The sequence below is a fragment of the Capsicum annuum genome, chromosome 3 (genome assembly GCF_002878395.1).
Source record: "Capsicum annuum cultivar UCD-10X-F1 chromosome 3, UCD10Xv1.1, whole genome shotgun sequence".
Taxonomy (NCBI): domain Eukaryota; kingdom Viridiplantae; phylum Streptophyta; class Magnoliopsida; order Solanales; family Solanaceae; genus Capsicum; species Capsicum annuum.
In genome coordinates, this window is record NC_061113.1 from 183,110,091 (window position 1) to 183,122,219 (window position 12,129).

General features: G+C 36.1%; 1 protein-coding gene across 1 annotated transcript; it reads left to right on the forward strand.

Moving 5' to 3' along the window:
• Positions 1-3,759: 3,759 nt before the first annotated feature.
• Positions 3,760-10,733, forward strand: LOC107863524 (splicing factor-like protein 1). The gene is made up of 2 exons (XM_016709461.2): positions 3,760-6,343; positions 6,966-10,733. The coding sequence occupies exon 1, from the start codon at positions 4,118-4,120 to the stop codon at positions 6,311-6,313; it is 2,196 nt and encodes a 731-aa protein (XP_016564947.2). The 5' UTR covers positions 3,760-4,117; the 3' UTR covers positions 6,314-6,343; positions 6,966-10,733.
• Positions 10,734-12,129: the final 1,396 nt, after the last annotated feature.

The following is a 12,129-nucleotide window of genomic DNA, read 5'->3' on the forward strand; positions in this document are numbered from 1 at the left end:
TTCTCTTTTACCAGTTGCATGACTTTAACTTTAAAGACAAAGCACTTTTCCAGAGGATGACTTACGAGCCTATGATATTTGCAATAATTAGGGTTATTGGTCCTTCCTGCTTCGTTGGGACACTTCATCTCTGGGAGTGCAAAGAGCTTATGCTCAAGGAGTTCATCAAAAATCTCAGCAACATCGGAATCAAGGAAAGGATATTCCTTTTCTTGAATTTCCTTTAAAGTTTTCTGATTCAGATGTGCTCCAGAAGCCGTCTTCATACTTTGGTTCTTGCTTACCTTTGTGGTGACCTTTACAGGAGACATGTCAACATTCATGGACTTCTTGTTTTCATTTTTGGGAACAAACTTGCCCCATCTTTTGGGTTTCTATTTTTCTTTTCCCCTTCGAGGGTCATGAATAGGCGCTTCTTCCTTTCCAGCAGAAGACATGCTCAACTCCATGTCATGAGCACGAGTATCTAACTCTTCAAAGGATTTTGGTTTAATTCCTTGCAAGATGTAGAGAAGCCCTCAGTGCATCCGTTGGACGCACATCTCTATTGCAGAAGCTTCACTGAGCCTATCTTTGCAGTTTAGACTAGCATTTATCCATTGATTGATGAAGTCGATGACTGGATCATCCTTTCTTTTCCAAGTATTTGTGAGCTCTATCATGCTCACTGTATGCCTTGTGCTATAAAACCGATTTACGAACTTGTGTTCCAATTGCTCCCAACTATCGATGTAGTTAGGCTAGAGGTTCATATAGCAATCAAAGGCATTTCCCTTTAGGTAACGAACAAACTGTTTTACAAGATACTCACCGTAAGTTCCAGCATTATTATATGTCTCAACAGAGTGTGCGACATGTTGTTTTGGATTACCTTTGCCCTCAAATTATTGAAATTTGGGGGGTTGATAGCCACCAAGCATTTTGAGGCTATCTATTATTGTAGTGTAGCGCTTGGCATACGCAAGGGAAGACTTGGTGACAATATAATACTTGTCTTTGAGGGTTCCTTCAATAAATTCCCTCAATTGCCCAATCGGGATCATTCCTTCAGCAGAAACTTGCACCTCTTTAGTCGGTGGTGTTTGTTTCACAAGATTTTCAATTGCCCAATCGGGATCATTCCTTCAGCAGAAACTTGCACCTCTTTAGTCGGTGGTGTTTGTTTCACAGGATTTTCTATCTCATGAACCTCTGGAGCTTTTCTCGGTGCATGGCTAGATTCTCCATCTATTAAGCCTTCCACCCTATCTACTATTTTATCAATCCTAGACTCTTGATTCTTAACATAGTTGGTCAGGCCTTCAATTACCTTTGTCAGATTTGCAAGTTGCTCCTCCATAGACGAGGCATCAGTTACCATTGCTCGCATGATCACAGGAGACGTCAGAGAGTAATACGGATTATCATGTAGATTGATCTTCAAAGTGCTTAAATTATTCAGTGTAAGTGGAGATGACGCGTTTGTTGAATGACCATCGCTCTTTGCGCCAGAGTATTTGGAACCAGAATGCTCAAGTAGAGCAAGAGTCTTCTTAAGAGATTCTGCGACACTGCTTCCTTCTTCCGAAGCACTTATATTGGACTTCGTTTCTTTTGTGGTTGAAGATCCAAAAATTGAAGTTGGCGCGGATGACACTAGATATGTTTGTTGTCCTAGTAAGCCTGCCTTGCTCCTCGTGACAGCTCCTAAACTCTCGAAAGTAACACCAAGGATGCTTTCCACTTCGGCAGAGAACCTTGAATCAACAACCTTGGAAGCAGTTGATTGAGAGTTGATCTTCTTGGAAGTCATTTCCACGTTCTTAATCTTCAAAGTCTGAAAAGTTGAGATGAGAAGTAGAGATCATCCCACTGGGCGTGCCAAAATTTGTTGGACAACAAACTTCTTGAGACCGAAAATAATAATCGAGACAAGAAAAATACTGCAACAATTGATTTATTGATTTCAATAAGTGAGAGTTACAATCTCTATGATTCCTCTGATTTGCCTTTTCAATTATAAATTCAAGGGCTTCGAGCTTGATCTTGAACTTTAACTTAAACTTGACAGATTTGATCTTGACTTGTGCTGGAATCCAAGGGCTTGGTAGCTTGTTCTTGAATCTTGCGGTCTTGATCTTGAACTTGAGCTTGATTTGTGGGTTTGGTGAGCTTGATCTCGACTTGTACTTGAATTCAAGGGCCTTTAAGCTTGTTCTTGAATCTTGAAGTCTTGATCTTGAAGCTTGAACTTGTTCTTGAACCTTGAACTCTTGATCTTGAAATCTTGAGCTTGTTCTTGAATCTTGAACTCTTGATCTTAAAGCTTGATGAACTGATCTTGAATTCTTGAATTTGTAGAGAAATCTATTGCTTTGATCCACGATCTCTCTCTTGCTTCTTGTTAAACTTGTTCCTCCCTTTTCTGAATTATGAGGCCCCTATTTATAGTTGTAGGAAGTAAAGAGTCATGATAAATATGAACTTCCTTTGACTAATCAAATTTAAGTGACATGACATTTCTTATGGGCTTTTAATTTACTGCATCATTTTGACACGTGGCTTGGTCCTATTGGCTCCTTCACTTGACTTGACATGCCACGTCATTTGACATGCGACACCAAACTGGGCCTCTAGAACATGTTGACATATTGGACTTGATAAAGTGGGTTTAGTCATTTGTAGCCCAAATTAATATGATAACATCTTGGGCTTGATAAAGTGGGCTTAGCCATTTCTAGCTCAAATTAATAACAATTGGACTTTAATTAAATTCATACATGTTTGGACTTAAATGATTAATCCAATTATATTAATCCACAATATTTATTTGAGACTAATATATTTTAAATTTAATATTATTCGAATTTTGTACGGATTTAAATTTAATAAAATTTTATTGTTCACAGCTGCATCCCTTCCGAAGCATCATTTCGCATTCTACAGTTGTTTCTGCACTGCATGTATGCACGTTAATCACGTTAATAGAGGTTCAAAAACTACAAACAAAATTGGTTGCGTTTTTCCTTTGTTTTTTTCGGACTGTTCAAATATTTTTTTTCCAAAAAGATAGATCTCATCGATCGATCAAAATCAAAATCCAAATTCGCGACAACAGCGCAACGCACCTCTTGGTTCTTGCCTCACTTACCATGTGGAGTAAGTGTTCCTTAATTTAAACACTTGAAAGCTTCCTTCTCCCACCAACGTGGGAGAATTAGTAGACTTTTCATTTTTCAGTACACTTTCCATTTTTGAGTGTTATCTCAATTTTTTTTTATACTTGGTTCCTCCATTTTTCATTCACACTTTTGATCTAGAACCCAACATTTTTTACTTTCGCTAGTTTTTTATGTCTATAAAGGCATGGTTATACTTGTTGTAAACTAATTTGTTATTGTATATATTTGAAATTATTAATTTCCTTATTGTATATAGAAATTTTTTTTTTAATTGATATGTTTATTGTGCAAAAATCTTCTTATTTGTATTTCAAGAATCTTCATTTATCCACCTGCATTTTTTATTTTTTGTTTTGATTTAGTTATTTTTGCTTTGGCTCATCTTCCATATCTCGCTCTTCTCTATGAAGAATCACAAGTGACATGTAAATTTATTTTGACAATTTAAATTTTCAAATCAGCAAAATAAATTTGTTATGTGATTTTATGGTGACATGGCATAGGTTGGTTTTGAGGGTAACAATAAAGAGTTTTTTTAGCCTAAGATCAATTGGATAATATATTTGATTTTGATGTATTTACGATAGAGTTTTTTTTTGTTGTTGTTGTTTTGACTCTTCTCGCTAAAAAATAAAATAAATAATGTTTGGCCGCCTACCACTTCATCTTCTTTTCCCGCAAAAAATAGAACATCCAAATCTAAACCAACTTGGATGTGGTTTGATCCGACCGACCACAAAATCAGTGTCTATAAATACACGCCCTGTTCTATGTTATCTCCATAATTTTTAATTCGTATTTCATGGATTCCCAATCTTCCTCTCTTCCCTCCGAAGCTCTCAACTCATCACAAAACGTAGCTTCCTATGCTCAATATGCTACTCAAAGTCATTCAAATTCATACTCCAATCCATATTCGCAAAACCTCACTCAAGTTCTAGCGGAAAACCGTAACCATGATGCCCAACCTCAGGCATCAGTGGAGCAAAAATTCCGAGTATTTGTCGGAAAACGGATTGACAAATACTCACAGCAGCACCGACAAGGACCAATCAGGCGGTGAGGAAGAAACCATCAGTAGAAAGAGACGGAGGAGCCGTTGGGACCCGCCTCCCACGGAATCAACTAATGATGATGGAACCAGAAGAAAGAGGAAGTCGAGGTGGTCCGATGATGACCCCAAACCCGTCATTCAATTGCCTGATTTCATGAAAAATTTCACTGGAGGTATTGAGTTTGATCCTGAAATCCAAGCTCTTAATAATAGATTACATGAAATTAGTTGGAAATTACAATCCGGTATGCCCTTGGATGATACACCTGAACGTGCTCGTTCGCCTTCCCCTGAACCTATATATGATAATAAGGGAGTTCGTATAAACACTAGGGAGTATCGTGCCCGAGAAAAATTGAATAGGGAGAAAGTAGAGATTATAACACAAATCATTAAGCAGAACCCGAATTATAAGCCTCCTGCTGATTATAGGCCTCCTAAGCTTCACAAGAAGCTCTACATACCCATGAAGGAGTACCCTGGTTATAATTTCATTGGACTGATTATTGGTCCAAGAGGAAATACTCAGAAGAGGATGGAAAAGGAGACAGGAGCAAAGATTGTAATTCGAGGCAAAGGGTCGATCAAGGAGGGCAAGTTCCAGCAAAAGGGGAATTTAAAACCTGACCCTTCAGAGAACGAAGATTTACATGTGTTTGTGGAAGCTGAGAACCAAGAGTCACTTGAAGCTGCTGCTTCTATGGTGGAGAAGCTCTTGCATCCTGTTGATGAAGTGCTCAATGAACATAAGAGGCAACAACTTAAGGAACTTGCTGCTTTGAATGGAACAATTAGAGATGAGGAGATTTGTAGGCTATGTGGTGAACCAGGGCATAGGCAGTATGCATGTCCTTCTCGCACTACCACCTTTAAGAGTGAAGTTATCTGTAAAATATGTGGAGACGGGGGACATCCCACTATTGACTGTCCAGCGAAAAGTACTACTGGAAAGAAAATGGATGATGAGTACCAGAATTTTCTTGCAGAGTTGGGAGGTACCATTCCAGAATCATTAACAAAGCAAAACTCGGGAACACTAGCTCTTAGCGCAGGAAGCTCAGGCAGCAATCCTCCCTGGGGAAGCAATAATCATGCTGGTGGTGCTGGTGCCACTTCTCATTCTAGCTTACGTTCAAGTGTACTGAAGCCAAGGGAGTTTGACGAGGCAAACTTGTACATCGGTTACTTGCCACCTACTCTTGATGATGATGGTTTGATCAATTTATTCTCTCCATTTGGTAGCATTGAGATGGCTAAAGTTGTAAAGGATCGTCTAAGTGGTCTGAGTAAAGGATACGGATTTGTTAAGTTTGTGGATGTTGAACAAGCTAATAGTGCTATAACTAGCATGAATGGCCACCGTCTTGAAGGAAGATCAATTGCTGTGAGAGTTGCAGGTAAGCCGCCTCAGCCTACTGTGCCTCCAGGACCTGCTCTGGCAATACCTTCACATCCGGTTTCTAATCAGGGCATGGGCGCATATCCATCCCAGCAGTATGCAGCTGGTGGTCCCATTGGCAATGCTCCCCCTGGTGGCTATCTCCCACCTGGTGCTCCAGTTCCATGGGGACCACCTGTGCTTCCACCATATGCCCAGTACCCACCTCCTCCTGGCTCAGCCATGTATCCTCCTGTCCCAGGTCAACCCATTCCTCCATATGGAATGCAGTATCCTCCTCCAATTCCAGCAGCATCTTCTGGTGCCCCTGGTCAGACTGTTTCTTCAGGTGAAAACCACCAAAGTTATATATCTTCTGGTGAGACTCAGCAAAGTTATCCTCCTGGAGTGCAATCTCAGAGTAGCACACCTGCTCATTCAGTTCCTACTTATGTGTATGGAAATTCTGTCACTGCAATGCTACCTGATACTCAACCTGCTTGTCCAACATCTTCATACAGCTATCCATCTTATTATGGTGCTGCACCACCACCTCCTCCTCCATCCGCATTCCAGTCAAATGGGAACCATTCACAGGGTATGAGCAATGTTCCCTGGGCTCCTAATCCACCCGCTCATGCACCTCCATCATCTGCGGAGAAGCCTGCTTATGGCGTGGATGCAGAATATGAGAAGTTCATGTCAGTAATGGAGTCATGATGCAACTGCTGTATCACCCTGCACTATTAGGTTGGAAATTCTCACCAAGTCTGTTTCCAAAATTTCTATTTGGTTTCCTCTATGCTGTTTGGTGATCACTTTTCATGAATTTACACATGTATATGTCCTCATACTCACGTGTATGCTCTACAGTCGGACAGTGAGATTTTTTTAACCAATTTTACCCTGGTTTTTAGGTTTTTTTCGAACTTCCATGAATGATGAGTTTTTCATTTTTTACAAGAAAAAGTCAAGGAGTGTGTTTTATGTGAAGAACACTCAAATCTAAGCCTTGAGTTTCAAAGTGAAAACCTTTAGAAGAAAGTTTAAGAAAGAAACCCAACAGACAGATAATTCTACAGCAACCTAACTATGTGTGTGTGTGTGTGTGTATTGATTTGTATGTTCATGAATTCTCGAAAGATATGGGGTTCTTCTTGATTGCAAGTATCTATATTGAAAGGTTGTTCCTGTCCCACGTTCTTTGTTGCTCTTTAATTCATCTTATTTTCCCCCTTTCTGTTTGATTTTTTGTTAAAGAAAATGTCGCTATTTTTTTTGGTTAGCAGTGAGCATTTCATAATTTATTTGTGGCTTGTTAATTTTTTATTATTAACCCCTCTCTTTTGTTAATGTTGTAATATTTTGGCAGGCTGATGTGTTGGAACATTTCACCTGATTTCTTTCCTATTGCCATGGCTTTGTTGTTGGAAGTTTCAGTCTCACATCTTTAACCTTGCTGTACTGTTATGCAGAGAGATGGGGCGTTCAGTTCATTCAGCTTCTGTTGGAGCATTAATCAGTGGATTTTGGATAATTATGCTTTTTTGTAGGATTCACTTCTGGGGATTGCCTTCCAGTATTGTTTTTTCAAATTTTGTTTTATTGATTCGTTGGAATTTCTTGATGACTAATCACTGACATTTTGTGTGTTTCTCTCCACTTTGACTTCTTCACCACTAATCTCCTTTGCTTTTCTCTTCTAATTTGGTTATCTTTTACTTTTCTGGGGTCATCTAACTATTGAGAGTTCAGAAAACATCCTGATGCTTGCCTCTGCTATTCCTACCAAAAGGTGCATCTTCAAATTTTAAAGGTCCCCAGGGTATGTGAATTTGATAGTGTGATGGCTGCATTCACATGTCTACGAATTAGCTTTTATTATTCGTTCTAATACATTTTCAGGTATCTTGTGACAGGAAAAGATGCCTTTAGTGGAATGTTGTATCCTGTGCTGGACTGATTTGTGTCTGAAATCACTTAATCACTTTATCTGTTGGATATCTTAATTTAAACTTTATTTTAGAATCTCTGATATGTTCATCAAAAAAGTTTTTTGTGCAGTGGGAATTAGCTGAAGCCCATCAGGGAGAGGTGAGGATGAGTAGCTCATGAGAATGTTGATGGTCGTTGGATTCAAAAGATTGCTTGCGAATCAAAATGGTTTAAATTTTACCAGTCAAAAGAATGGTTTACAGATATATTGTATAGGCATTCACTTGCAATTTTTTTTTAAAAAAAAACTTCTAATCAAAACTCTCATGTAGGCCATATCACTCCGAAGTTTATATTACCCTACCCTTTGTCTGTTCCCTTTAGAATTTTAAATCTTCTTTTACAGTTGTTTTCAGTGCTGAAAAAGGAGCACATTTTGTTAAATCTTTTTGGTCAAGTGGCTTTTTGTTTTTTGTTATCTAATGCTGCCACCTCTGCTATTAAGATATTATCAGCTCTTCCTTCCGTTCTTGGTCCTGCTTTGTCCCTTGTACCTTAAGTTTTGAACTGTGTCTGATGAAAGTCTTGATTTGTCCTAGAGGTGGATGCACGGGAGTCATTTTTGCATGGTACATTTGACAACTTGATTTTCTTGGTTTGTGTCTCATTTCAAATCGGTTTTTGTTTTTGTTACTACTGACTTAAGTTTTTCTTTGAAAATTCTGAACTTCTTGTCATGGTGATTGGTGGATTGTCATTTGAGGCTTTGGCTTTGTGTCCCATCTTGCTTGGGATTGAGGTGTAGTAGTTATTGCTTTGTGTGATAAATGTCTCTGATGTGGCGGATCATACTTTTGTCTAGGGCTTTGTTGGCGTTGAGATGACTGGTAGCGGAACTGCTAGCCCTGTATGGTGTTTGGATGATGTGTGGAAGCTTAGTATATGTGTTAAAAATTGATCTTGGCATCCAGTATTGTGGTGATGGTTTTTACAACTGCTGTGCTGTTTTTGTTTCTTTTTCCTTTTTAAACCTTCTATTTTAGACTACTGTAAGTTGGTTGTTAGTAGGGTGTACTGATTGCAGGGATGGCTCCCCATTTCAGAAGGTCTCTTGATTCGTCCTTTCAGTGTTGGACAAGTTAATATTAGGTGTACAGGAACATCTAGCACTTGTTAGTTCTAAAGACTCATTTGCATTCTTTAGGTTGAATTTGAACTTGTATTCTTTTTTGGGTCCAATTATTAGCTGTTTTTGCGTAACTGTGCATGGCTTTCCTTTTGTCTTCATCCTTCTTTTCATGAATTGGGATCTACTCAAGATTGGTTTGTGAGTAAAGATGGTTGGTCCCTGTTTTGCTTGGTTGGTCTCATCCTCGGCCTGAAGTTCACTAGTTTTAGGTGGGTGCCTAAACTTTTTATTTTTCTTGGGTAGTTGACCAGGCATTTTCTTTTACTTGATTGCAAAATATTTCCGCTATCATTGTTTTGTCTAGAATTAGTGGGAGCTTGTCAAATAGCTGGTGACATTGTTGTGTTAGTTCGGCTATTTGATTTTTTCTCTCGGTTAATCTTGTGCGTGATTTTGCCAACGCTTACGACATGCCAGATACCATCTATTTGACTAGGTATAGCTGAGTGGTAAGTTTGCGGAAGCAAAAAGATGTTTTCAAATACAGCATTCTTCTACATTTTCTACTTTGCTATTTGTTTATTTTGAGGTTCTTAGTGGCAAACGAGCAAGGACTGCTAGAGGCCAATTGCTTAGTGCTGTTGCTGTTCGATAGATCTCTTTGCTCTTCATGCCTGGAATGTCCAAATGCAGATCAAGTGTGTGATGCTGATGCAACGCAGCAAAATTTTCTTACCAGAATGCACGACAGTTCAATCCCACCTCTAAATTATAAGTTTTCTACATAATTGAACTAAAGGATAAATAGAGGGGGGATGGTGTTGTATAATGCCGGAGGAGCGGGACAGATTATTGTTATGCAAGTCAAGTTGTGCAGCATTGTGGTCATACAGTGTTGATATTTTAAAGCGGTTTTTCCCGATTGTTCTGATCTCAATAATTACTATATTATTTAAATTGCAATATATATATATATATATATAGGAGAAACAAGGTAAGTATATGTGGCACTTTTCTATGACCACCATTTCTATTTATCTTTTTTCTTCTTTTTTTGAATTTTTTTCCACCATTTTTTGCATTGATCAATTTGTTTAATAAATAAAAAAATTATTATATTCAATTATATCTCATGAGTTACAAAAAATCTTCATTTATTTACGTTATTTATTTAAGTAACATGTTCCTTCAATTTTCTTGTATCAAATTCTTATGACTTGAACAATCTATATATAGACAATGGTTTACTTAGAAGGCAATGTTGAACTTTGTAGCCATGGTCAAACGCAAAAGAAGAAAATTAAAGTTAGTAAGTTTTCAATATACTATGTGGTTTTGAGCACTGAACACTTTACTTTGTATGATTTAGAATTGATTGAATTTTACAAAATTTTTCACATTAAAGTTAGTAAGTTTTCAATATACGTGGTTTTGAACATTAGACTTTTTACTTTGTATGATTTAGAATTGATTGAATTTTAGTGAATATTTCACATTTATAATCATTTGCTAATCATATAATCAAGTTCAATGAAGTTCATATTTTCATTTTCTTATTTTGTATTTATAGTTAAGTTTATCTTGTGATATTTATTCATGTGTTCATGAATATTCTTTGATAGTAAAATTTATATTTGTGTCATCTTCAGCGTGTTCAAATGGACCCGTTTTAAGGGCAAATGATATGGCGATATTGAAATTAAAGAGTTTTGAAAGAAGAAGATCAAAGGATGGCACACAGAAAATGGAGTTTGTTAACTAGCCTCGCTGCTATTCTTGGCGAAATCATCGGTACTATTGTCATTGTCAATTTCATCTTCGTCCAAAATGATCCATCCAAGTAAAAATACTAGATATATGATTCTCTGATTTAAGGTTGTGATGTTTGCTCCACCTTTTTCGCAAGATTGTATGCAAATAATTTTAGTAAATATAACAAGCTTTCTGAATCTAAACAAATAGTGAAATATTGTTCAGAAAAGCAAGAAGTATTCTTTGGACAGAAGAAAAAACAGAAAAGTTATTGTTCTTTGGAAATAAAAACCAATTGAACAAGCTGAACAATTTTTATGTTTATAGTGTAATTTTTTTCTCTCTTTACGTCTCAAAATTTTATTGCATTTTTATTCTACGAGAGCCGATTCGACCAAATCTAAAATACATTAGATGTATATAGATTTGTCATTTTCAAAAATAATGTTTAGAGATTTGAAAACTAACTACACGATCTGTGAGATGAAACTTTTTTCCCTTTAACAAAATAATAGTGAAATATAGCACAATTCATTCATGAAAAGAATAAGGTGACAAAAGAATTTCCATAGAAAAAGTGTACATAATTGCTCTATGATTTTACTTTTTAACCAAATCCAGTGAAAGAAATTTATAATTTGAATAAAAAACAAATGCAGCTAGCAGGTGTAAAGTTTTGTTGTTTAGAAGCTAAGGGAGGTGATATACATGTTCTTGATTACTTGCATAGTCTAAGACCTCAAGAACATGGTGTATTACCACGAAGAGGTGGATTCAGAATTTATAGTTGATGGATTCAATTTTTAGTTTTTTTTTCATCATAACTACAAAGTTCAATATTGTCTTCTGAGTAAATCATTGTCTATATATAGATTGTTCAAGTCATAAGAATTTGGTAGAAGAAAGTTGAAGGGACATGTTACTTAAATAGAGAATGTAAATGGATGGAGGTTTTTTTGTAACTCACGAGATATACTTGAATATAATAAATATAATAATTTTTTTATTTATTAAACAAATTGATCAATGCAAAAAAATGATGAAAAAATAAAAAAAATAAAAAATAAAAAAGATAAATAGGAATGATGACCATAGAGAGGTGTTATATCATTCTTGTCTTATTTCTCCTTTATAGATATATATTGATATATTGATTATGGAGGAAATTAAGAGGTTTTTAGATTTTTAATATTTAATTTAATATAAGATAAATTAATAGGATAGAATAGGAAAAAATGCTAAAAAGGAAGAAAAATGTAAAATAAAAATGGATGAAAAATAATTAAATAAAACGGATAAGATGAAAGAACTTATGTAAATTCTCTAATTAATAGCAGATGAGAGGACTTATGTAACACAAAAAAATCTTTGATTATGTATAACGTTTACTTATCACTACAATAACTATAAATATTCTTATTTACATAATCAATCCATTATGTATAAAACAACAAATAAATAAGATTAGGTAAGACAAGCTCGAATTAAGTATATGATTTACCTCCAATTATGATTTCCAATAATATTATCATTTATAATACTTGAGTAATTTTATGAAAAAATATTTAAGCATGAGTGAAAAGTTGAAGTTCTTACGTGTTAAGTATCTTTCTTCTCAATAATTTATCTTCATTTGATAAAATAGCTCATCAAAATTTTATTATAATAAAAAAAAATTATATAAATTCAACAACGTCTTACACATCGCGCAAAGCGCAAA